The sequence below is a fragment of the Bubalus kerabau genome, chromosome 4 (genome assembly GCF_029407905.1).
Source record: "Bubalus kerabau isolate K-KA32 ecotype Philippines breed swamp buffalo chromosome 4, PCC_UOA_SB_1v2, whole genome shotgun sequence".
NCBI lineage: Eukaryota > Metazoa > Chordata > Mammalia > Artiodactyla > Bovidae > Bubalus > Bubalus kerabau.
The window spans coordinates 179,909,823-179,937,167 of NC_073627.1; the positions used below are offsets into that span (position 1 = coordinate 179,909,823).

The following is a 27,345-nucleotide window of genomic DNA, read 5'->3' on the forward strand; positions in this document are numbered from 1 at the left end:
GCAATGGTAAAAAGCTTTAATCATAGACTGTGTTTTTATAGGCAACCAATTAGCAGATTAATGAGCCATTTAAATTTCTTTACTTAAAACCAATATTCAAGAAAGAGGAAGCCCAGATGCAGCCTCTCACACTGACCCGCAAACTAAGGACAGATGAGCCGGCGGTGCACCCGCAGCCTGCCGCGCCGTGCGTCGCCAGAACGAGCCCCCGCCCCGAGCCTGGCCCCCGCAAACAGATACATGATTGTGCGCTGCGCGATGATACCATGAGGTGAGAACTTTGGTTCATGCAGTCGGCTGCCACAGAGGCTGCACCCCAAACCCGCAGCCCCGGCACCCGAAGTCAGCGGGCAGAGCGGCTCGCGGTGTCAGCCGTGCTCCTTCCACAACACCAGGTGGATGCTGTGGTCGGGCATGCTGGTGGCGAAGACCAAGCCCGTGTCGTTGTGCCCATCCAGTCCGTTCAGCCAGGATGCTTCGCCTGCCAGGAAGCTGGAGCCCCTCTTGGATTTCCTGTACTCGGGGAGAGGCCAGCGGCTAATCAGGCTCTCTGTCCGCAAGTCCAGGATGTACAGGTAGCGGTTGTCAAACAGCAGGGCAAAGATGTCTCCAAAGCCAAGCAAGGCCAGGTTCGCTATCTCAGGAGTCTTGATGACCCTGCAAGGATGAGAGTTAAGAGACGTGAACCAGGCATGAAGGCCACTGTGCATCTGCTATGCTGCTGTCATCTTTTCTGGAGACATTTAAGACCAATACAGGGCATGTGCTGGCGGTCCAGTGGTGAGGGCTCCACGGTGCCACTGCAGGGGGCGCAGGCTCCATACTCAGTCGGGAAAGTGAGATCGTCCATCCTGTGAGCAGTGCAGTCCAAGAAAAAACAATACAAAATTCAAGCAAATTTAAAACTAAATGAACTTTCTTATAAAAAGGAAAATATGAGGACATAAAACTCACCCTACTTTGGAAAAAAGGTGTGGGAAAAAAACCCTTCATAATAACATAACACAGGCATATAAGGAAATAAACATTTATAAAAGCATAAAATGCCCATCTAAGCTGGAAAGGATCCTTCAGATTATCTCATTTAATATTTTCATTTCTAAGATGTGAAAACTGAAGTCCAGCCAGGGGGTAAATACTCTGGCTAAGGCTTTACAACTAGCTAGTTACTAGTCAGAAGGAGAGTCTAACACTCCATTCTTACCGTTGGGTAAAAACTGCTATACATCATCCCTTGCTTCCTGAACCCCTCAGATACCAGGATCTGAGGATGCTCGCGTCCCTTGCATAGAACGGCGCAGTATGGCTGGCCCTCCACGGCCGTGGATACAGAGCACACAGATGTGGAGGGCAGACTGCACTGGCGGAGGGGAACCCCCCCAAGCCCAGAAAGAAGGCGGAAAATCAAGTGATTGGGTGCTGCTCTGCTCTGCAGGCAGCAAACACAGGTTCCGCTCAAAATAGTCTAGAGGCTGAAAATATAAAGTTTCCCAAATAATTCAGAAACATTTAATAATAATAGATTCGTAGTAAGTTAGAGAAAACTGGGAGAGCAGGGAGGACAGCTTTAACCTTTTCAGGCTGGCAGTTCAAAAAACACTGATGACAAAGGCACAAGGGGGGAGAGGCCGTGCTGAACAGGCACACGAACGAAAACAACAGCCCTCAGTCTCTGCACGCTCAGTAAGGTGAAACGTCAGCGTTCTCTTCAGAAGCGCTGGGAAAAGAGCGACAAGACAGAGCTATGCAAACTGCTGCGCCCGTCCGCCTGAGCCCAGGTGACATCCCGTTTGCTCTATATCTTAACAAGGACACCAGCAACGAGTGCGCACAGACGCTAACCAGAGGAGACGGAGAAAACCACCACAGGCATCACCCTTCAATAGTGAAGGATCCATGAGGCCCCGCACGAGGGGCTCCAGCGGGGAGGTCGACGGGAAAGAGCGTACACAGAATCGGACTCCAGTCTGGGACCAGGAAGGGAGGGGGACTCAGCATGAAGACAAAGACCTGTTCCTCACACTCCTCAGGTCCAAAACTAAACTTCGTAGCCAAACCTGCTTCTCTTTGTTTCCTTGCTTGCTCATTCACCCAAACACTCAAGACAGGAAATGTGGCAGTCATCCAACTCTAAACCCACAAATCGAACCACCAAGGTCTACTGGTTTTACCTCCTAAATTTTCCTCTGAGCTATTCACTGCGACCTCAACTGCCACAGCTCTGATCTAGGACATCACCTGCTGCCTGCACTACCGCCCAGGATTTTCAGCTGGTCTCCCCACTCTGCTTTTGGACGCTGTCAATCATTTAACCTCACACTTAAATTTACACCTATTACCACCTGATTCAAACGTTCAACCCCTTCCCTGGCTCCCACTGTACTCCCATCTGCCACACTGGCCTTTCAGTCACTCAGGGGCACTGGGCTCCGGTGGGCCCCGGGCCTTTCAGCAGGCTGCACGCTCGGTCTACCGTGATCCTCACCGCACACTCGCACCCCCAGCGCTTAGCCAGCTGCATCTCCTCACCCTTAATGGCTTGGCCTGACCCTCCTCCTCAAAGCAGCTTTCCTTTACTTCTCAAACTAGGCAGAGTCTCAGAGTACCCCATTCCATGTTGCTCTTCTCCCAATCATTAAAACATCTGCATGCAGTCAGCTGTTTATTGCTTTTTGGAACTTTCTGAAAATTAAAAAAAATTTTCCATCCTCAGTTGGTTGAATCTGTGGGTGCAAAAACCCATGGCCAACTGTACTTGAATTTCTTACTTTGCAAAGAATCAAGTTCTTTCCAAAAGTTCCTGTTTGTATATCCAAACAGCAAAAACTAACAGAACTTTCGTCTGGAATCTGGACTCCACCTGCCATTCTTACAGGAGAAAAGCAGGTGCAGGATCCAATGAAACCTTTATAGACTCCAAGCAGGAGAAAGATTACAACACCTTTCTTCCACTCTGCCTCAACACCCCTCTCTTCCAAAATTTAATTCAAACAAAAACATTAGCAAACTATCAAAGACCTGACTTCCCCATGTTGACTACAGTCGTCTCTGGGGGAACTGGCTGCGGAGCCCTCTCAGATACCACATGCATCGGGGCTCGAGCCCTTTGTGCAGAGTGGTGCAGTATCTGCACATAACCTGTGCACACCCTCCCGTGTATTTCAATTCATCTCTAGATTACTTTTAACCAATACAATGTAAATACTATGAAAATAGTTGCTGATGCATGGCAAATTCAAAACTTTGCTTTTTGGAACTTTTTGAAAATTAAAAAAATTTTCCATCCTCAGTTGGTTGAATCTGTGGGTGCAAAACCCATGGCCAACTGTACTTGAATTTCTTACTTTGCAAAGAATCAAGTTCTTTCAAAAGTTCCTTCTCTCTGGCTTGCTGCTACCTTGGGCATATGTCTACTGGATGATCCAGCCATGGATGGATGGACGGATTGGGGGGGGGTGGGGGGTGGGTGCTGGGCTAGGGTGAGTTGTGGGATGTTCGGCCAGGCCCCTAACCTCTCTCAGCTTCAGTTCCCCAACCTGTAAAATGAAGAGCTTGGACTAATGTTTTCTAGGATCTGTTCCAGTTTGTTTTGTCAGGGTGCAATTATCAATTATTTCTAGAAATTATTCTGATAGCTTGGAAATCTAACTGGTTAGGAAAAAAAAAAACAAAGTAGTAGTGTATGTCTGACTCTAGGAAGACAATAATGAGGCTGTAACTTTACGACCAAAGATGGGTGGTCAGCTGCTGGCTGGCAGGATAAGATCCCATTCGAGTTGACCTCTAAACAGTCACACGTAAAAACAATGAAGATAAAGTGTTCAATTTTTGTCTCCAGGCAGTCCTTTCTGAAGCACGCTGAGTGAGTGAGTGAGTGAAGTCGCTCAGTCGTGTCCGACTCTTTGCGACCCCATGGACTCTAGCCTATCAGGCGCCTCCGTCCATGGGATTTTCCAGGCAAGAGTGCTGCAGTGGATTGCCATTTCCTTCTCCAGGGGATCTTCCGGACTCAGGAATCGAACTCGTGTCTCCCGCATTGCAGGCAGACGCTTTACCGTCTGAGCCACCAGGGAAGCACGCTATGGAACACTAATTCTCTGAGCTGTCAATAGGCACGCCTCCAAGCAAGGGCACCATGCCAATGTGTGGGAGGTACAGTAGGTTAAACAAATTAAAACAGGTTCCTTTACGTAGGACTTCTCAGAAGTATTAATAACACAGACTGTCAGGTCCTGAGCTGGATCCCCGTTCAGCTCAGTCGCTCAGTCGTGTCCGACTCTTCGCGACCCCATGGACTGCAGCACGCCAGGCCTCCCTGTCCAACATCAACTCCCGGAGCTTGCTCAAACTCATGTCCATTGAGTCAGTGATGCCATCCAGCCATCTCATCCTCTGTCATCCCCTTCTCCTCCTGCCTTCAATCTTTCCCAGCAGCAGGGTCTTTTCAAATGAGTCAGCTCTTTCCATCATGTTGCCAAAGTACTGGAGCTTGAGCTTCAGCATCAGTCCTTCCAATGAATATTCAGGACTGATTTCATTTAGGACTGATCCTCATTAGAGGCAATTAATTTAATCTCTACAGGTGAGACAACTGAGGCAGAGAGAGGTTAAGAACCTTACAGAACTAGGTCTTAAAGCAAGGTTTATTTATCACCAAAGTCAGTTCTCTTAATCACCACACAGGACTGGCTTCCCCCAGCCTCCAATACACTATCATACACTGCCGTCTCCAGAGGGGTCTATGCAGTGAATCACAAAACTGTCCACAGGCCTCTATTTCGGTGGAGAAAGCCCGCAGGCTGTAACATTCTCTAAGTACCTCTGTCTTTCTACTAGTCAAAAGAAGGTCACTTGATTCCTCAATGCACAGTTTCAAATGACCAGGAAGTAGAACTTAAAATATTACAACTAGAGGAAATCTGAAAGATCTTTTCATCCAAACTCTTCATTTTCCAGAAAAACTGGCAGGAGAATCCAGACACTGTGAAAGGGGAAGTTAACTCAGAGTTAAGAAGCGGGACTGGGCTTGTCTGGTGGTGCAGTGGCAAAGAATCCACCTGCCAATGCAGTAGACTCAAGAGACGAGGGTTTGATCCTTGGGTGGGGAAGATCCTTTGGAGGAGGAAATGACCATCCACTTCAGTATTCCTGCCTGGAGAATTCCATGGACAGAGGAGCCTGGTGGGCTACGTACGGTCCATGGGTCTCAAAGAGTCAGAGGTGACTGAGCACACAGCACATAAGAAGAGGAATTAGAAGCTAGAGTCTCTACGTTCTAACATATAACTCTTCCTAGTTTAATTACTGCCTTTAAAATATTTTTGTTTGAGATTTTCAGCACAGATGATGTGAGTAAACATTTCCCCAAAGCAAGTTATTAACTAGTTTATCCAAATACTGTTTTGTCTTTATCAATAAACTGCAACAGACTATTAACAGTAAAGGCCCAAGGAAATATTACCTGAGAATATCATAACTGGCAAAGTCCCACTGGTAGAGGCCCAGTGCCGAACTACAGACAATGTATTTGCCATCAAAATGAAGTCTTGGCTGCAGGCAGATACTTCTATCCTCAGAGACAGACAGCGTCTTTAAGCACTTACAGTTAATTTCTCTCCCAATTGGCCAAATCTACAGATAAGAGAAAATTAGGAAAGATGATAGATCGCATCACCAGAGAAAAACCCGTTTTTAAACAATGTGGCTTGTGTCTGCTTAAGTCAGAAACAAAGTGACGTGAACTGGAGACACCACAGGCTTCACAGCTGAGGCAGGGGCTCAAATTCTTATTTGGCACCTATGTGTTGTGTAATCTTGGGTAAAATATTCAACCTCTTCTGAACCCAAGTTCCCGCAATGAAGACAGTGCCTACCATATGGAACATTTTAGAAGATGCAATAAAAATATATGCCAGAGTGCTCTGCAAACTTTTTGCAAATTGCTTTTATTATTATACAAATAGATGTTTATGTTTTCATACTTCATATCTAAGAATGGAGGAGGGCAGGAGATATATGTCTTAAGAAAATGGTAAGAATGCATTGAAGATATATTTCTGTGGATTTTCCCCCCTTCATTTATAAATAAGAGTTAGAAACTGCCTAGAGCACAGAGAAAATGAATTAATTCTCTTTCCAATGGGTTTAAGAGGGCTTAGACTAAAGACATTCCTGCCTCCCTTGAAATATTTCCCTGTACCACACTCTTTCATGAAGCAAATTAATCGAGGGAAAAAAACCTCACCTTGATCTCATATTTGTCTGCACTTAAGAGGATGTAGTCTCCAGGGCTGTGCAAGAGAGACTTGACTTTGCACTTCTGCAAGACCACCTAGAAATAATACATATCCATGTTATAGAAAGACGCTTTTAGTACTATATTCATCCCTTTTAAGTGAAATATGAAAAAGAGCTCGAAATGATATGGTATGTGGGTAATCTATAACTCTATGTTAACTATAACTCAAGTTAACCTTTACTAAGAGTTTTATTATAACCAGATTCTCTAGGCTACCAGCAGGATCCAAAAGTGTCTAATATTGGCAGCATTTACTCTTAGCTTTGGTCTGGAAGCAGACATTAGGACTGATTTTTCAAATCATAAAATGTGACGTCATAAAATGATAAGGAATAGGAAATTAAAAAATCCATACACATAATAGGTACAAATGACCTGTTTTCGTAGGTACGTGCGTCATAAAGAGAAACGACACTCTACTTGCGACCAGAATCTGTCCTATGCTGACTCGGCAACCTTGGGCGGGCCATCTAAATTCTTCATCTCTTTCCTCATCTTTAAAAACAGAGGTGGGGGGCACCTAGCATCTCAGATAACCGCACTGAAAATGAAATAAAACAATGAAAATAAATGTAATAGAAGCTAAAATCCCATGAGCACTTGGGATAATCTGTAAACACTAGGTTCTGGTTATTTTAGCATTAAATCAGCATAAAGTGAGAAGGGAGGCCAGGCTCACTCAGAAGCCTGGGTTGCTGATACAAATGAAATTTGTGGGGAGCTGTCCCATCACCTCATTTAATGTTTACAAGAACACTGAGCAGATGATCAAACTCAGACCCTGAAGGGACAGTCACTTGTCTAAGACATTATAGTCAGGTCCTAGCCCCAAATCCACTGTTTTTTAACTAACACTAAATTGTCTTATGTAACTTTTCTATTTAAAACCGAATGTGCCCAGCACAGATTTTTCTTTCCAGTTTGTTTTAATTGTGGTAAAATACACAGAACATAAAATGCAGAATCGTAACCATTTTCCAGTGTGCAGTTCGGTGGTATTACTGGTCTTCTCACAGAGTCACCGCCCCACCCAGTCTAAAAGCCACTAGTCATCTTTCTCCTTTGTCCCCGTAAGCTCAGCTGGCTTTGCCTCAAAGACACAGCCTCCGCATGTGTCCTCCTCTGTCCTTGGCGCCGTCCAAGTCCAAGCCAGGGGTCTCTTTTGCTTTTACTGCAAAAGTCTAACTGGCCACCGAGCATCCGCTTGTGCCCCATTTGTGCCCCACTCGAATTCATTCTTTCACTCAGCAATTATTTTATTAAAACATGAATCACACCAGACTCGTGCTCAGAACTCATCGATGGCTTGCTACTACACTTAGAATCACACAGAACCCTTAACAAGGTCTGGTAGAGCACACCGGACGGCTCCCGCTCCCACACCTCCCCCAACTGCAGCTCAGCTCCGCTGGTCTTCCAGGGCATCAGGTTATCAAAAGTTCTGGGTTCTTTCCCACCGCAGGGCCTGTGCACACACCGCACCCTCTGAAACACTCCTCTACTCTTTACACAGCTACCTCCAATTCATTCTTCATATTTGGCACCTTTTCTAAAAGCTTTCCCTCAATCAAACTAAATCAGACAACTTCCTAGACTTTCTCAGAGAACACCACACTCTTCCTCCATAAGCACGTAATACAATTTGAGATTATGTATTTATTTGTGAAATTACAGATTAATAACTATTTCCCCTACTAGACTAACACTCATGTTAGGCCTGGGTCTACTTTGCTCACTCATATATGCTCACTCATATATACTCGGCCCCTCACAGAACAGCAAGGTAGGCTCAAGAAGTGTTTCTCCATGACATTTCCATTAACACGGCTTTTGATATTCACAGCAATTCTTTTCTTTAAAACTAGAAAATATCACAATATTCTTTGAAAGATGCTGTAAATTTTTGTTTCACTTCTTGCAAGATTTTCTCTTAACATAATGTCCTTGAGGTCCATCCATGTTATCATAAATCGTTTTCACTTTTTTATGGCTGAATAATATTTCAATATACATACACATCCATCCATCCATCAATGAACAACTCTGGTTGTTTCTGTATCTTGACTATTACAGATAATACTGCAATGAACATGCGGATGCATGCATCTTTCTGAGTTTTCCAATTTCTTTGGATAGATACCCAGAAGGGAAATTGCTGGATCATGTGGAAATTCTATTTCTCATTTTTTGAGGAACCTCCAAACTGTTTTTCACAGTGGCTGCACCAATCTACATTCTCCTAAAAGTGAATAAAGTTCCTTTTTTCTCCACAACCTCACCAACGTGCTATTTCTTGTCTTTTGGGTAATAGCCATTCCAACTGGTATGAGGTGGTATCTCATTTTGGTTCCGATTCACATTTGCATTATCCTGATGATTATGCTGAACATCTTTTCATTTACTTGTTAGTCGCTGTTTTCATTTATCTATACATCTTCTTTGGGAAAATGTCTGTTCAGATCTGCCCATTTTTTAATTAGACTGTTTGGTTTTTTGCTCTTAAGTTGTATGATTTATATATTTTGGATATTAGCCCATGACCTATGATTTGTAAATATTTTCTCCCATTCAGTAATTGCCTCTTAATTTTGTCGATGGCTTCCTTTGCTGCGCAGAAGCTTTTTAGTATGATGCAACCCCACTTTATTCTTGCTTTTGTTGCCAGATTCAAAAAATCACTGCCAAAACCTATGTCAAGATGCTCACTATGTTTTCTTCTAGGAGTTTTATGATTTCAGGTGTGTTAAGTCTTTAATCAATTTTGAGTTAATTTCTATGTACGGTTTAAGACAGTGGTTCAGTTTCATTCTTTTGATGTGGCTGTTCCCTTTTCCCAGCAAAATTTATGGAAGAGACTGTCTGTTCTCCATCATATATTCTTGGCTCCTTTGTCGTAAATGAATTGACCATGGACACAAGGGTTTACTTCTGGGCTCTCAATTCTGTTCCACGGATCTAAGCGTCTGTTCTGCTAACATCACGTTGCTTTAATTACTGTATCTTTGTCACATAGTTTGAAAGCATGATGCCTGCAGCTTTGTGCCCTTTAAAGGGTTTTGTGTTTTTTTTTTCGTGGTTCCATATGAATTTTAGGATTATTTGTCTTATTTCCTTGAAACATACCATTGGAATTTTGATGCAGACTGCACTGAATCTATAGGTTGCTTTGGAAAGTATGGACATTTGACTGTTCAAATCTGTGAGCATGAAACAACTCTCCATTTATTTGTCTACTTCAATTTCCTTCATTAATGTCTCAGTTTTCAATACACAGGTCTTTCTGTTATACACTGACTAAATTTATTCCCAGGGTATTTCATTCTTTTTGATGCAACTGTATATGGGACTGTTTTTTCTTTACTTCTTTTTCTGATAGTTCTTTATTAGTGTACAGAAATGCAACAGATTTTGTATACAGATTTTATATCTTGCAATTTTACATGTTTTAGTTCTAACAGATTTCTGATGCCGTCACCAAAATATTATCATCCATTCGCAAATCCTGAGAGTTTTAGCTTTCCTTTCCAACATGGATGCCTTTTTTTCTTCTGCTTTGGCTACAACTTCCAATTATATGTTGAATAAAAGTGGCTAGAGACCAGCACAATGGTGTTTTAAAGAGCCTGAACATTTCCCTCTGTTCCACTTCCAGCAAGAGCTTTCTTTTTCAAAATGAAAACTGCTTTTCTGATTTAAAAAGAAACGTGCTTATCCTACAGGGAAAAAAGTACTCACAACTTCACAAGAAATAATCACCTTCAACACTTCGGTGCAAAAACACATTCAGAAACTATCTTCATACTCTAGGTAGCTTTTGATATAACCTGTTTTATTCACTCCCTCTATCCACCTAATATGTTGTGAGCATCCTCCCATGTCCACAGCCATTCATTCACTAGTTTACTGAGCGTCTTTCACATGCTGGCCACTGCTGTACACCATCATGCCTTGGGGTTGCATCTATTCCATCTTATGACTCATCTACCACTTATGAGTCACTGTCTACCATCCTCCAACCCGCGCCCAGCTTCCCCACCCTCGGCAAGAATGATGCCAACATCAGTAAGTCTTCTTACCATCCTCCAACCCGCGCCCAGCTTCCCCACCCTCGGCAAGAGTGATGCCCACATCAGTAACCTTCTCACCTTGGTGACCCACTCTGTGTGCCCGGTGAGTGTGTTCAGGCACGTCCCAGCAGACAGAGCCCACACTTTCACAGTGAAGTCTGCAGAGCCACTCACCAAGATGTCCAGTTCGTCGTTGTAGTCGACACTAAACACTAGTACACACAACACACACACAGTTAAAATGCGCCTCTGCCTGCAGGTCTCGTATAACAGAGTTCAATAACACTTATTCTTCCTAGCTGCCCAAGTGTGTGATTTCTTAACCAGAACTACTGTAAGAAGGGTGCTTTCTCAACTAGCAATTTTTTGCTAAAAAAAAACCCATTGCAAAATTCTTATTATTATAGCTTATTATCCTAAGGATGGAAAGTCCCTGGAATATACAATCTCTCATATCTGTACTAGCTTCAGAGTCAGAGACAGACAAGTGTAGGAGATACAGGCATTTCTTCTCAGGACTGAGAAGAAAAACAGGTGGACCTGCTGAGATTTGTACTATTTACTGCGTAAGATAAAATGTCAAGAGCACTCATGCTCAAGAAAAGTCAGGGTAATGAGAAAAACAAAGCAAAGATCTTAAGTTCAGACTGAGCCATTCTCTCAACTGTCTGATCTTCTTCAGACCTATATCCCTGGCACCTAAAACAGTGCCTGAGTATAACAAGTACTTGTTTTCAAATGCCTCAAGCTCTAAAGGGACACCAGGGACCCAGAGATGAAGACACTGCTCTTTTCTTTAAGGAACTCTGACTAAGTGAAGGATGGAGAAGGAAGTCCAAAAAAAAAAGTAAATGTTTACCTCTTGCTAGGGAAACACCAAGGAGAATGACTAACTCTGCCCAGGGGTATCAGGGAGGACTTCAGGGAAGAGGCGATATTGGAGGTGGGCCCTGAAGGATGAGCAGAGTTTATCAAGAAAAGAAAGAGAATACTGCAGGTAGAGGGAACAGCAAAGGCATGGAGTTAGGAAAAGCCACAGCAATGTCTTGGGAACAGTAAGGAGGAAATTTTTTAGAACAGGGCTCTCTAAGCTGACCAGGTGTAAACTCACCTGGAACAGGTTCAATCCTTGACGATGTGGAATACTGCACTCAGTTTGCTACATAAGCTCCATATTAAATCATATATCTTCAAATATTAATTACTACAAACAAGTGGTAGCAGACTGAAGAAAAATGTACAGGATGACAAACAAAATGGGGGGGGTGCAGATTCGGTGGGGTTTATTGTTGTTGTTGTTGTTGTTTTGCCATAGAACAGCTAAATTTAAAGAACTACTGAGCACCATGCAAAGAATTCAGGACCTAAGGGTGAATAAGACAGGTGGGATCCCTGCTGTTCCAGAGCTGACAGGTTGGTGGGGAACCAGTTACCATACTCACTTGGATGACAGGTGTTACACAGGTTACTGGAAGCCTACAGCAGAGAAACTCAACCTGTTTAGGGTGTCCAGGAAGGCGCTCATAACTGTGATGCTCAAGAGCACAGACTGTGACTCTCAGAGGCTAATGCAGTGGGTAATGGGGGCGGGGGAGGAGAAGGGAACTAGACCACGTGATTTCTGCACAAAGCTCCAGGATACGACGCGGCAGAGGAGATGCTCTGGTCACAAGGTTTCATTCAGGTGGCCAGTTTACAGACTAAGGCTGCTGCAACCTCATCAGGAAACACGCGGGGACCTCCTTTTCATCTGGTCTCTCAGCAGTCAGATTATCATCAACCAAGCTCCAACTGGATGTAATCTGTGTAGTCACTACTAAGGATTTCCAGTCCTAACTCTACAAATAAAGTGGACTAAATTTACATTTACTCAATTTGGAGGTATGGAATTTGATCAAAACAAAGGGGGCTGACTGTGCAAACAGGAAATAAATGAAACAGGAGAAAAGAAGAACTGCCTCTCCTAGCCTAAAGGTACAAAGGCATTACGAGTTAAAAAATGGGCCAAGGAAAAGCAAAATTCGAGGTAAAATTGTAAGAATAACCTGAGTAAAGGGATTAACTGTACTGACTGAAAAAGAAGTAGGGGGAATGACAGATTAAATTAAAAAAACAAAAACAAAAGAGGGATCACATTCTTGGCCCCTGGCCTTGAGCAGTGTGGTTAAAGTAACTGTGGAAAGCCTTGAAGAAAGGCGACCCACCCGCCCCCGTGTGCCCCCGGAAGTGCTGGGTCCTGGCTCCGGAGCTCCACTCCCAACAGGCCACAGTGTTGTCAAAGGAGCCTGTCACAAGCTTCTGCTCATCAAACTTCACCGCAGCACAAGTGTGGGTCTGGATGCCATAAACACACTGCCCTGTGCTCACATCCCACAGTTTTGCAGACAAGTCATCTGACCCTTCAAGAGAAAAACAGGGAGGTTAGTAAGAAGACAAACGCTAAAGAAGTAACATCAGTCCCCAAAATCGCATCCTTAAAGGAGAACCTTAACCTCCTCCAGCACTCCCACTTTATAGCTAGGGAAAACCAAAGCAGAGAGAGAGGAACACAGCCTGTTCTGCGTGGCCAAAACAGTGCTAGCAGCCCTGGGACCGACTCCAAGCCTTAGTCCTTTTCCCTAAACGCTCGAGGTTATAGAGCCGTGTTAGACTGGCGCACCCCTTGGTGCGTCCCTTGTAAATTTCCCTAACTCTCTGGCTATCATGAGCTCTCTGACTTAAGCTTAAAATGCTGGGTATTACCTGTCACTGCATGTACACACTTGCCTGCCTGTCCATTATCCAACAACTCTGAACAAACAAAGAACGCTGAAATAGTAAAGCTGTAGGCTGGAACATGTCCACTCTAAGGCAAGTCAAAGACAAGCCCCGATCACAGGTTAATGTCTATAAAGGCTAACTGCTAATTTCTTGAGCCATCCTGAAATGTGTGAAGGAGCTTCAAAGAAAACAAGACATAAACTATTCCCAGACATTCACAACAATTCAGCAAAGAGCTTGTAAAGTCTCTTAAGATTAAGATAAAAGGCAGGTTTCACTTCTGCCTCTGATGAAAATCGTGTAACAATTCACAACTTTACTGCTTAGTAACCAAGTCATGCCTGACTCTTTGTGGCCCAATGGACTGCAGCCCACAAGGCTCCTCTGTCCATGGCATTTCCCAGGCAAGAACACTGGAGTGGGTTGCCATTTCCTCCTCCGGGGGACGTTCCAGACCCAGGGATTGAACCCATGTCTCCTGCACTGCAGACAGATTCTTTACCACTGAGCCACTGGGGAAATCACATTTAAAATCGTAATGATTAATTCATGTTTCACAATTCACCTTTATAAAAATATTAAGAATTGACAAAGAAAGTTATTTTGAAGATACATAAATGTAACTGCTGTAATAAGGACATGGTATCTTGGAAAAGCACCAACTGATCAGTTTTCAAAAAGCCTAAATGACTAAAGAAAGCCAGCCACAATTCCACCTTCAAGGACTGATCAAGAGCCACTGTTTCAGCCAATGGAAAACTATCTATGAGTTATGAGAGAGCAGAACTTTCACCCTGGGACCCCGTGAGAGCACGCTGGAATGGAGGCCCGGTCTGCTGTCATTTTACTAACCAGGGGTTCCGTTTCCTTCTATAACATGAAAGGTGGGACTTGGCTGGCGGTTCTCAATGGCATATGAGGCATCAGAATCCACTGGAGAGCTTTTATCAAGACATACATGCTAGGCCTTATCTTCAGAGATTCTAACTCAGAACATCTGAGGCAGGAGCCAATAATCATAAAACTTGCCAGTGAACTTACTAGCACCCATTGAGGACCAATGATCTAAGAATACTATCCGGCAGAAAGAGAAGACAAGCCACATACGCAATGTAAATTTTTCTAATATTTACTTTAAAAAGTACAAAAAAGGGGAAATAATTTAATTTTTAACTCAGTATGCCAAAAAGAAACATTATCAGCTAATGTAATCAATGTAGAAATTTATTAATGAAATGGTTTATATTCTAAATCTTCAAAATCCAGCAAGTACTTCCTGTTTCACATCTCAGTTTGAGCTAGCCGTATCTCAGGTGCTCGTGAGTCCTACCACAATGGACAATGGATAGCACAGGTCCAGATAACCTTTAAGGTCCTCTCAGATTTTTGGCAGAGTCAACATTTTGTGACTGTATTTCTAGGAAGCTAAAGCAGGAAAAGAGAACATGTTTGGTCCTAACTGAGCTTGGTTCTGATTTACTGCCAGTGTTTCACAGGGTCGCCTTCATTCATTCAACCCATATTTAGAGAACTTTTATGTCAGGCAGGGATCCTGGTCTTATGGTGCTTGGTCTTCCAAGGCAGACAGAAAGGCTAAACAAGCAGTAACAACTCAGTAAAGTGGTGGGCAGTACAAAAGTCCACAGCAGGAACGAGGAGGGGATGAAAGGAGAAAGCGCCCCAGGTGAAGTTCCGCTGGGCTTATGGCTATGCTCCTCAACATTAAGGTGCTCCCCAGACACGCCCTAGGAGAAGGCACGCCTGGCTCCACACTATATCAACCCTAATGGGTGTTCACATATATTTGTTCACTCTGATTTGCTGTGAAGCCAGGCCTTGGTATAGGATTGTGTGAAGAAGGAGTTTCATGGGTTAAAAAATACCCAAACTTGGGACTTCCCTGGTCCAGTGGTTAAGACTCCGAGCTGCCAATGCCAGCGGCATGGGTTCAATCACTGGTCAGGGAACCAAGACCTTGCACGCCACATGGCTCCACCAAAAATAAATAAATAAGAATAAATACTCTACAAAATTAAACAATTTTTCAATATTAACAAGTTGAAATCTAAAGGATGAATACAGTGATCAGCACTCTCTCCCCAATCAAAAAAATAAAATATCAACAGTCTATGGCAGAGCTCAGCCAAACTTTTTCTATAAAAGACTGGACAGTAAATACATTAGTCTTCTTGAGCCACAGTCTCTGGGGCCATTACTCCACTCTGCTGGATCTGGCCCCTGTGGTTTGTGGTTTACCAATCCCTAGAATGTAACTTTTAAGTACATACTAAATACCTCTACTTATTATATAAATATATGTGAACACACATTAGGATCGATTCATAAAGAACTCCTTGAACCCATTCTATTAAAAACTATGCAGGAATTACTGACAACGCTTGTCAGAATGTGCTGCCTCAAACAGGGGCGCTGGCAGCAGCCCAGTGTGACCGGGAAGTAGTGGGAAAGTAATGTGTGTCATTACATGAAAGGGGAAAAAAGCCCTCTCAATTCAGAAAACAGGGTGAAAACAATCTTTGACGTAAAAATTACAGACATGGGTAACGTAACAAAGGAAAGCAGAAAAAGGAGCTGCAACGCAAATAGAGTAAGCTATCTTATCAAGCTAAGTTGAAACATTTAACTGGTAGAATCAGATCTCAGCTCTCCAACCACCTGAGTCATTTGACTCTGTTAACCAACTGAATAAACATTTACTAGTGCCTCTTTAAGACAGGCACCTTTCATTCTCCTTTTTAAAACCCTATTAGCCTTCTGTCTCTTTGCCTCTCCCCTTTCTCTGGGTACACACTCAAAGGATCCACCCTACACTCTGTGCATTCTTTTTCCTCTCTCCTTTTAAAATTTCACTTGCAGCCACAGATATGATGTGACTAACTCCTAAATCATTCTCTCTAGCCCTGAGCACTCTCGAAAGCTCTCACCCTGCATTTCCAAGTATTACGGGAATCTCCACTTACACATCCAATTAGATTCAGTTCATCCCACATGGAACTCCATCTATCCTCTTGAATTTATCCTCAGTTTCTAGTCTTTTACTAGTACTATCTTCGCATTTATACATGCAGCAAGAAGACTTCAGTCGTTTTTGAAATATCCCTATTCCTTGCCACATAGCCAATTCACTGCCAAATCCTGTCATTTCTATTTCAATAGCTGCTCTTCCATTCAACTACTACTTTCAAAAATCTCTACCGTTAGTATCCTGTATCTAGACCTATTTAAACTCATTGGAACTGCAATGGACTAGTAATTTAATTTGGAAGCTCGAGATCTGTTAAAAGTTATTAGAAGAATTAATATCTTCTGGAGAACACTTTAGCAATGGCAGGGTGGCTTCACTGTCGCAGCGAGGACATTACTGGCCTCCACTCGGCAGAGCCCGAGGACGCTGGACACACTGCAGCGTCTGCAGCACACAAAGAGAGTCAGCCTGTGCTCTGCAGGGCATCCCGAAGGTCCTGCCGGACATTCCTAAGTGTAAGGCTTACTCTTAGTTACCTGAGCCCAGTTTTTGCTGTTTTACAAAGCCCACGAGCAGGTTAACTGTGTGCTTAATTTTCTATGAGTGTAACCATCAGATAAACTGAGGAAAGATGTCCTTTCCTGGGGACTCTGCTAAGGGCTGTTCAGCATTTGAAAAGATCAAGTCATGGATGGTATCTGTGACACAAATACAACCTTCTATATTCACAGCTGCCATGCTCACAACGACAGTACACACAGGTGCAGACACCTGGTTACCACCTTCCAGAACAGCCACGGTGGAGCCTGTGTTCAACGTTACTGTAAATTACAGTTCTCTTATTTCTCCTCTGGGTCAGACTTTGGCTATTATATTGATTTCCAAAATGTGTATGTATAGATAAGTTGCTTCCATGACTTTTAATTCATGATAGGAGGATATTGTAAAATCTTGTAAAAAGAGGACCCAAGTCTGACAGAAACAAGAAACACTAGTTTCTTTGAAGTGGAAGGCTCTGAACCAGACTTTCTGTTCAAAAATCATTCAGAGTTCACAGAAACTGTCCAAATACATGTTCACAGCATTCCAGCCCAAACCTATTTCTTCAGATCATATTTTAAGAGTCTTAGAGTCCCCGTTGATATTCTAAGATTTCGGCATTTCCTCCTCCATGCTTGGACCTCTCCATGCCTTTAGAATGCTTCTCTTCCCGTTGGAAAACCCTTACTGCATCTCACATCTCCAAAATGTATACATTCTTCAAGACCCAACATAAACACTACTCTACTTTCTCAAATGAAGAAACCATTCCTTCTTTTGAAAAACTACATAACTTTATTTTCCTCATACAATTCAACTACATCATTTTTGGGTTGGTCTCTCTTTTAATTAAGATATAACTGACAGACAACAATGTACTAATTCTAGGTGTATAATGTAACGATTTGACATCTGTATATAAGGTGAAATATTCACCATAACAAAACTAGTTAAATACAGCATCTGATCATACCTCCTTTATAGCTCTTGTTTTTCTCGTTTGCCTGCAAGTCAGAGGTCACAATATAGGCATTTATAGGTTGAATATGATCCAACCACAATATTTTTAAAATTTGAATAATACTTAGAAAATTAATACTTTTTTAAAAAATGAGGCTATTTCACAAAAACCTAGGCTTGGGGCTTCTCCTGGAAAGTCAGATCTGACAATTCTGAGTCTGAATTCCACACGGGAATTCTCTACTGCAGCAGAGCAGCAACTCCCCATGTCAGTGTTTTCTTATTAGCCACAGTTCACACAGACTTTCGCTCAATCAGGTTACCTTCCTGATCACAGCATGTACATTCTTTGAGGAAAGAACAATTCTAATTCTGATCGTATGCTTACGCTGCCTGTCACACAGCTGCCTGTCACACAGTAGGCATTTTAGAAATAAATATCTACAAACAGCACAAAGCACAATAGGTTCCTCTCCTCCCATTTCAGAGATGAGCAGAATTTCTGAAAGTCTGTACAGACATACAATCTCATACAATCACACAATCTGTACTGGGCTGATGTTAGCAGTATTAGCCCTTTTGGTGATCCTGTTCCACTGCTTGCTTAAGGGCTGACCTGAGTCACTAAGTTTACTGCCAAATTCAGAAGTTCCCAATTCAACAACGGTGAAAAGACAAGCTCTTAAGTGATAAGGTGATACAAACACATTTAATTCTATTAACAAATATTTCTTGCTAGTAACAGTCTCAGGAATGCTGCTTTAAACAAATGCTTTGAATCATTTTCAACAGCATACTTTTCCATAAGCAAAGCCCGTGAATTTAATCATACTAAAAATAAGACAGCACAGAGCCTCACCTGGAGAACAATCTTAAAATGTGGGGTTGTGGCCACAGTCATTTGTAGGTATTAACTGCCCAGGTAATTAGGGAATTCAGTGAATGTATTCCATTCACTTCTGGGCCAAGTAACTGAGGTTTTATTGCATTTCAAAAGTGAACTTTAACAAGACATTAAAAAAAAAAAAAGCTGGAGCTAGTTCTGAAAATGAGTCAACTGCCAGTATTGATCCAAGTGTGTGAGTAAGTGCCAAGTTCAAAGGCAATATGGCATCTTAATCTTAAAAAAAAAAAAAAAACCTGCCAGTGATTATGAGGCAAAAAGAATATTGAAAAGTCATCACCACAGGTGGCAAAGTATACCAAGGTATAGAAGAACAGATGATGTGTTCCAATAATCAGGCTTTTAATAGGACAGGGAAATAACATGAGCATGAAGTAATCTCAGGATGACAAAACCATGAAATACCTTAAATGTTTATTTTATAAAACTGACAAAGTGTTGAGCATTTCAGAGAATGTCACCACATAAGAAAATGGACATCCTCAATGAATAAAGAAATTCAATTATAAAACAGTCTTCAGAAATCGTACCTCTCTTAACTACTGAAAATATTAAACTGAGTATGGTAGGCCTCTGAGGGAGAAGCAGGTTTACCCCAGACTTTGCTGCGGGCATAGCATCAATTCAGTACACCTGCAAAGGACACTAAGAGGACCTATGAAATCATCCACACTTCTGGATCTGGTGATTCTGCTCTGAGGCTTCTGCCTCAAATGAATAATCCAAAGGGAAAAAATAATGCAGACAAAACTATCCATAAAAACAGAAACAACCTGAGTACACACGAGTATGGAAATGGCTAAATGATAACACATTTGCACAAAGCAGCAGCATGTGAGAGCCGTGTGGTGTGGGTGGCACTCGAGTGTTTGTCAGAAATCACTCTGGAGGAAGCACACGGGATGTCCCCGTGCTGCGGTGCTGCGCACAGTTGCTGAGCTGGTTCTGATTCTTTGTGATCCCACAGATGGCAGCCCGTCAGGCTCCTCTGTCCATGGGATTTTCCAGGCCGGAATACTGGAGTGGGTTGCCACTTCCTACTCCGGGGAATCTTCCTGACCCAGGGATCAATTTGTGTCTCCTGCATTGGCAGGCGGCTTCTTTACCATTGCACCACCTGGGAAGCCCAATGCTGTATATTACGTATGATGGAAGTGAATAGCATTGTGATCACTGATAAGGCGATCTAGAACCTCGAGCCCTTCTAAACTTTGCTTAGTCATTGTATGCGACAGCTATCAACATGTACTGCCTGACACACGGGCACTAACTATATCATCATATGTAGAAACACACACCCATTATAATTGGAAGATGCACATAATTCTAACTTTAATCATTACATTTATAATAAAAAGTTACTTAACTACTTGTTGTTCTTGTTGTTTAGTCGCTAAGTCGTGTCTGACTCTTTGACGACCCAACGGACCATAGCCCGCCAGGCTCCTCTGTTCATGGCATTTTCCAGGCAAGAATACTGAAGTGGGTGCCATTTCCTTATCCAGGGGATCTTCTCGACTCAGATATCAAACCCATATCTCCTGCACTGGCAGGCAAACTCTACTACTGAGCAACCAGGGAAGCCCTGCTTGCTGAGTTTTAAAATATCCAACTATTTTCATTCCCATGCCCAAACTCTTCTAAATTCTTCTCAGAACCACAGGATCTTAGAGCAAGAGAAATAGCTCCCTTTGCATATTTTAAATACAAGGAAACAAACACAGAGAGGTTTCATAATTCTTTCAAAATGAATTATTTGCTAGGACCACACAGCAACTTTTCTACAGCTTTTTTCCCCCAAAATTACTGTTAATAGGAAGAAAAAAAAAAATTTAACCAACATGAAGGACCGTATATGGGAAAAAAAAGCATAGAAAAATGTAGTCAGAGCTTTCAGACTCATATCACATTTATAAGAATGTCTGGAGCTTTCGTCTCATAAAATTTTATAAAAATAATTGTCTTCTCAGAGTGAAAAAGGATAAAGGGATGGTGGTGGGGAGAGGAGGAACCAGTCAGGGATGGAGCATCTATCTATGCCATCATAGATATCTCAGATAATTAACGACTGCCGTTCTCAAGCCTAAGGAGTATTTTGTTCTGTCCGTAAGATTACACTCCACGAAACGCAAAAATTAAAAAGAAAAAAAATAGGTCAGGCTCTCTTACCTGTACACAGAAGTCCATCTTTGTAGTAAAGTGCATACACTCTGGCACTGTGTCCAATTAAAGATGAGGTCTCAAAGGCTTCATGGTCCTCCAGTTGCTTCATTCTCAGAATAGCCTTCAAATAAACCTTCTTCCAGTGCAAAGCGTCCTGAACAGAATCATCTATCTGCCAGCCCAGATTTTTACAGGCGGTCTGCCACACCTCTGTACAGGCACTTATCACCTTATTCCACTGTTTAGAGACGAGGCAGCATGTGAGTAAAGTCTGAGGGTCGAGCCATTTTAACAAATAAAAACTGAGCTCCAGGGGAAGGAGTTTGAGGAAGTCCCGCTTGAGCAGAGTCTCCAGGTTATTGGAGAGGTGTCTGAGCTGGACTGCCCCACTCAGACTAATCAGGTGATCCAGAGTTTCATTTTTCTGCAAGTCCGTCAGAGAAAGAAATGTAACAGAAATGTTATCAAGCCATGTCTCAAAGTCCTTTCTCTCCATAAGGTTATGGAAAAATTTACCTGTGGCACATCAAAATATTGTATTAGTTCTGCTCAAAAAGACCGTTCAAGCAAGACTGCTAACAAATGAAGTATTAAAAATTAGTGCAAAAAACTGTTACAACTTTAGAGCTTAGTTACATTACAACTTTACAGTTAATACACTGTATGTATCTGAAATAATTTCCATGGCACAGAAGAAAACATTTGAGAAAATACACTTTAACAAATCATGACCTCCAAGACATAACTCAGTGAAAGTACTTTTGATGTGTGCCTCACTCCTCCTGAAGTCTAGCACTTGCTACGCATCTTCACAGTAGAAGATTTACAAAGTATCCATTCTTTATGAAACAGTGTATTCTGTATAATAGAACCCCATCAAAATCAGCATGACACCATTTTCTTAAATACACTCTATTTGGGCACGAAAATCACAAAAATAAGCACAAGGATGTGACCCCCAGAAAGTCAGTCTCTAGGCCAGAACTTGGGACATCAGTTAGCAGGCTAGGTATAACCTGACCTGTTACAGGAGTCACAGAACTGACCACTAGCTTTTGCAATAGATGCTTAGGCAAAAAGGTTTGGGGAAGAAAAATAAGCAGATGCAGTAAGTTATATGGCTCAGGTGTTCTGGTTCTTTCACTTCCTTTATGGCATTGCCTGTTAGAACATGAATTACCAAAAGCCTTATCTGGCCTTACATGGTCTGTTTTAATAAGGTTAATATGAGCTGGTGACATCTCTTAACCTCATGTGTCCCCAAGAACCATGAGGGTCCTGGAGGTGTGCACAAACAAGACAAATCAGTCATCTTGATGCTTACAAGACGCACAAAGAAAGGTACCATTCCCTTCACTTAGCACATGAGGAAGCTGCAGGCCAGAGAAGGTAAGTGATTTGCCTACAGCCAACAGTGCTATTAAAATAGCAACAGAACAGACCGAAAGCCAGTGCTCTCAAGATCAGGACTCTTCCAGACACACCAAGCTGGCTCTTATGAAGCCAGCTACCTGGTGATAAGATCTGGGAACACCCAGTCCATCGGATTATACCACCTCCCCCTTTAAGGCTAACTGTAACCACCCCCCCCCCAAATAAAAGTATCCATCAATCCATATTATGTCAAGTGTCTACCCACTCTTCACCATGGGGACTAAACTAATGGGAAGAGAAGAAAAAGTAAAGCAAATCTGTGAAAACCATCTTTCCCAAGATCAGCCATGTTGATAGATATTAGTGCTGGGCAATAAGTACATGGGGTTTTTTTAAAATTAGATTTTCATGTGTTGGAACATTTCAATGATTAAAAAAAAAAAAAACTTTACTTGTAATCTGACCAGTTTCCCATCATACTGTCATACTAATTTAAAAACCTAATGTCCAAATTAACGTGAAAGAGGAAAATAAATTCATTTATCAGTCCAGTCACTTAGTTGTGTCCGACTCTTTGCAACCCCATGAACAGAAGCACACCAGGCTTCCCTGTCCATCACCAACTCCCAGAGCTTGCTCGATCTCATGTCCATTGAGTTGATGAAGCCATCCAACCATCTCATCCTCTGTCGTCCCCTTCTCCTCCTGCTTTCAATCTTTCCCAGCATCAGGGTCTTTTCCAGTGAGTCAGTTCTTCACTTCAGGTGGCCAAAGGATTGGAGGTTCAGCTTCAGCATCAGTCCTTCCAATGAATATTCAGTACTGATGTCCTTTAGGATTCTGCAGTCCAAGAGACTCTTAAGAGCCTTCTCCAACACCACAGTTCAAAAGTATGAATTCTTCAGCGCTCAGTTTTCTTTATGGTCCAACTCTCACATCCATACATGACTACTGGAAAAACCAAAGCTTTGACTAGAAGGACCTTTGTCGGCAAAGTAATGTCTCTGCTTTTTAACATGCTATTCAGGTTTGTCATAGCTTTTCTTCCAAGGAGCAAGTGTCTTTTAATTTCATGGCTGCAGTCACTATCTGCAGTGATTTTGGAGCCCGAGAAAATAACGTCACTGTTTCCACTGTTTCCCCATCTATTTGCCATGAAGTGATGGGACGAGATGCCATGATAATTTACCAGGTTTACACAAATAGTCAGATCTCACTGTCCAACTTCATTAATATTAAGGTTTGTAAAGATCATTTTCATTAATTTCCCAATATCAAATGCGGCAGGAACATTTGTTACCAGACAAAAAGCAGTTAAAGCAAACAAACCACTTCTAATCACATCATCTGGTGTCTAATGTTATCGAATAGTGAATGGACTTATTTTAATAAGTCTCAGGGTCCAGGGACAGGGGAGCCCAGTGGGCTGCCGTCTATGGGGTCGCACAGAGTCGGACACGACTGAAGCGACTTAGCAGCAGCAGCAGCAGGGTTTGGGCTAGGTAGGATTCATTAATTTAAGGATTTACTTGGCTGCCAAAAACTAATGAGTTCATGGCAAGTTATATGAACTTAACACAAGATAACAAGTGTCCTGGTAATTTCTTGGTTGCCCAGTGGTTAGGACTCTGCATGTTCACTGCCAGAGGGCCTGGGTTTGATCCCTGGTCAGGGAACTAAGGTCCCACAGGTTGCTTGGCACAGCAGGAAAAAAAGAAGCCACCAACAACATTAACAAGCCTCCTTTTTCTGAATCCTAGCAACCTTTTATCTGTAATATTTCTGGAAAAGTTTTACTTTAAAAAAATCATTCACAGCAAGATAAGAAAAAAGTTTCTGTGGACAGTCACAAAATATCGCCAACAGCTAATTAATCCTGGCCAATTAAAAATATAACCAAAACATGTGCCCAGGAATCATGTTTTACCGTGAAGAAGTGGGGGGAGGGACTTCTTCTATCACATCTGCCCGGCCACACACACAAAGTGTGCCACATACACATCTTAGGAACACTGACATTTGTGTACAATGAACTGTTACTTAAATGGACACAAGGCAAATTTATAATACCCATGAAAACAGTATCATTACCAAATAACTAAGAGACATTGTACAGCACACCCAATCAATGAACCCATGACACCACAGAGATTATGGGATGAGTTTGCCATTGAGCACCTTTAAAAACCCAGGCATTTCTGAGATTTACACATTCTCCTAACAAGATTTTTTCTTCCAACTCTTAAAGACTGCCCTTTAAGCTACTGAACCCTTTATGGGAAGGTCTTATCCAGTTCTTCATCTCTCACTCTCATGAAAAAGGCATCTTTTAAAAATAAAGTAGGACCCATTAGCTTTGCAGAATGCACTATTTTTTTTTTTTAAATCAGCTTTTGTTTCTCTAAAACATGAACTGACTCTGGAGAGAACTTTCTTAAGGTCATCGGTCTAAGCTGAACCCGTAGAGAGCCTCTAGGAACATCACGCACTGGCAGCGCAAGGCCCCACAGGGAACCCTCAGGAAGTGAGATTTCAATGCAACTGAAGGAGGAGTTTTTACAACACCAGAGCTTTCCAATAATGGAACAGCTGCCTCCAGGGTGCTGAGCTTCCCATTACTGGGAATAGTCAAGGACGGCTAACTATAGAGGCGGATTGAGGTAAAGGAAAATGCTTTGAAGTCAATCAAATCTTCCGCAGATTCAGCCACTTCCTATGTGATTATGGACATACTCGACTAACTTCTGAGCTTCAGTTCTGTCATCTGTAAAATGGAAGCCAGCTCATCTTGAGCACTGCACGAATCACAAACAGTAGGGACAAGCTTAGAACACAGCCCAGTAGGGTAACCCAAATGGCACTTTTTGTTAGTTTTATTACTATGAGTACCTGGCAGGAAAGCTCCAGTAACATGCCCTTCAACCCCAGCACATTACCAGTTTCTCTTTTTGGTCCGTTCCCCCACCCCCCACCCCCATTTTTCTTAAAATGGATTAAAATATACAGGAAAAAAAGAAAAACCTCAAGTGCTCAAACTTACTGGGAATTTAATTTTATAATTAAGGGCAGTTACTGACATGAGACTGATTTCCCAGGAGAGGCATTCTCTTTCCACCCTCTCCACACTCCATGGTGTCCCATCCTTTCCCCCAGACCCCAGCTTCAGACGAAACATAAAACCTGCCCTTTGGCCCTCAGTATTAACAATCCCAAAGCTCCGAAACAGACAGATGTGAAAAGATTCCTAAACTGGGAGATGGGAAACGTGGGTTTGGTCTCTGGTTCTGCTATTAAGTCCCTACGTTCCCTCAGGTAACTCTCATCTTAGTACTGGTTTGAAACACCAGAGTACTACCCATAGATGTTACCTCACGTGATTTTCACGACCTCGTGGAAGGTATGAGAACTGCCCTTAATAAATGAAAAAATTTATGGCCCCCAAAGTGGAGTGACTTTCCCTGGGTCTCACAGGAAGCAGCAGGCACATCTTGCCCAGCCCCAACCCTTCTCAAAGTAGCAAAACAAAACTTATACTTTCAGGTCTTACTAAAGATAGAACACTCCTGACTGAACATGATGAATGCCATTTACCTCTCCTCTCTCAGGACCTGGCCTAATCAAGAGAGAAAACAAGACATTTGCTATCTTTGCGAGGGAGGCTTCATCTTCCCTCTCTTTTCTTATCAAGCACAACCAGGGTTAAAGAGAACAGAGGCTCTGAGCTTATCTAAATAAACTTACATATACATAAAATATCTTTTGAATACTCAAGAAGCTGGTTAATACTGGTTGTTTCCAGAGAATACTGGAGGGTTGAGGAATAGGAGTGAAGGTCTCTTTATGAATTTAAGACCGTATGAATATCTGATCTGTTTATATACACCTTCAGTTTTAAGACGAATTTTTAAAAGCTTTGAAGGAATACAAATAGGGTTTCTGAAACAGGGCTTTGCAACCCCACTTGTCGCTGGGTGACCCTGGGCGAATCACTTCACCTATCTCAACCCAACTTCCTCACTGGTAAAAGGTAACCACTAACAGCATTATCTACAAGTGTTTTTACAAGGAATAAACGGGATAATACACATAAAACGTTTAGCATAGTATCCGCACAGTAGAAGCCTACAAGAATGCTGGTTACCACCATTATTTAGCATTAACCTTACTATCTTTATTGCAAGCAGCACTCCACATACACACCTGTTTCCATGGCATACCCACAATTATGGCGCAGTCCCTCACATCAGTACAGCGCTTTGTACTTCATAAACCGCCTCTCCACACTGCTTCATCCTTCAAACTCATTGACAGCCCTGGGACATCATGGTTAACTCATTTCGCAGCTAAGGAAACTGAGGCTCCAGGAGGCAATCACTCAATTCTCCCATCTCTAAATCAACTCCAGATCCCTTCAACCCGTTCGCCGCTCCCAGGTTCCCTACTCCCGGAGCCGTGTTCCGCGCGGCACTGACCTGAGCGAGCGCCCCGGGGCCCGGGACCTCGCGCCGGGCTCACACCAACTAGGCGCGCTCGGGCCGCCAGAACCTCGCAGCGGCCGGGTCAGCTCCGCAGCCATGGCGCCTGCAGCGAGAGAAAGGCAAACAGCCCGAGGCGCGGAGGGTCAGCAGAGGCGCGGGCGCCAAACAACCCCCTCCGCGACCCGGCCCCGCCTAGAACACAGACCTGGACCGGCGGCCGCCGCTCCGGGTCCTCAGCCTCACAAGGGAGCGGCTTCCGGTGCTGCCTGCGTCATCTCCGCGCGTCCCTCCACCCGCGGCGCCCAGCGGACGCGGCTGCACTTCCGGCCCCGCCTTGAAGCGGAAGTGGGAGGGCAGAGGATCGTAGAGGGAAACGGAGCACGCGCCGGATGCATTAGTCCTGTGGCACCGGGCCCGAAGTTTACTTCCAGGCGTTATAAACAAATTGTCCAGTGAATTTATGTCCGTCACCCAATCTGATCTTGCACCGACTGTGCGACACTTTTTCTTACTATGCTCGCTTTACGAGGAGAGGGGGAATGTAAGACACATGTCCAAAGAACTACTCATACGACAGACAGTCGTATGTGCAGTTCGTGGTAGAGCAGAGCGAAGGCTCCATGCGTCCGGAGTACATCTAGGGCACTGAACACGTGGGAAATAAAAAGTTGATTCTTTGTGGTGGTGGAAACTAAGTATGGAGTTCAGAAAGTCAGGTCTTAAAAGAGTTGGTTTGGTTTGGTAGACAACAGGAAGACTGAGAACTTGTAAGGCAGCGGGTGACTGATGATGATATTACAGGAAAATTTAGGAAG

General features: G+C 43.0%; 2 protein-coding genes across 5 annotated transcripts in view; one reads left to right on the plus strand and one right to left on the minus strand.

The window, feature by feature from the left end:
- On the minus strand, positions 1–26,883 carry FBXW2 (F-box and WD repeat domain containing 2). Of its 4 annotated transcripts, none has more exons than XM_055579493.1 (8): positions 26,736–26,883; positions 26,525–26,633; positions 20,685–21,194; positions 12,570–12,764; positions 10,444–10,577; positions 6,245–6,331; positions 5,462–5,631; positions 1–657 (listed from the first exon to the last, which is right to left on the minus strand). In XM_055579493.1, exons 3-8 carry the CDS (start codon positions 21,172–21,174, stop codon positions 369–371), a joined length of 1,365 nt encoding a protein of 454 aa, XP_055435468.1. In that variant the 5' UTR covers positions 21,175–21,194; positions 26,525–26,633; positions 26,736–26,883; the 3' UTR covers positions 1–368. The 4 variants fall into 4 exon arrangements, with proteins under 4 accessions (XP_055435468.1, XP_055435467.1, XP_055435469.1 ...); XM_055579495.1 differs by lacking the exons at positions 26,525–26,633; positions 26,736–26,883 and adding exons at positions 757–851; positions 26,253–26,515 and having other exon boundaries at positions 404–657; XM_055579492.1 differs by lacking the exons at positions 26,525–26,633; positions 26,736–26,883 and adding an exon at positions 26,253–26,508.
- Positions 26,627–27,345, plus strand: part of B3GALT9 (beta-1,3-galactosyltransferase 9) — a 4,455-nt gene continuing 3,736 nt past the window's right edge. Inside the window, exon 1 of the mRNA XM_055579789.1 lies at positions 26,627–26,875. Within this exon, the coding sequence (XP_055435764.1) occupies positions 26,627–26,875 (249 nt within the window). The remainder of the gene's footprint in view (positions 26,876–27,345) is intronic.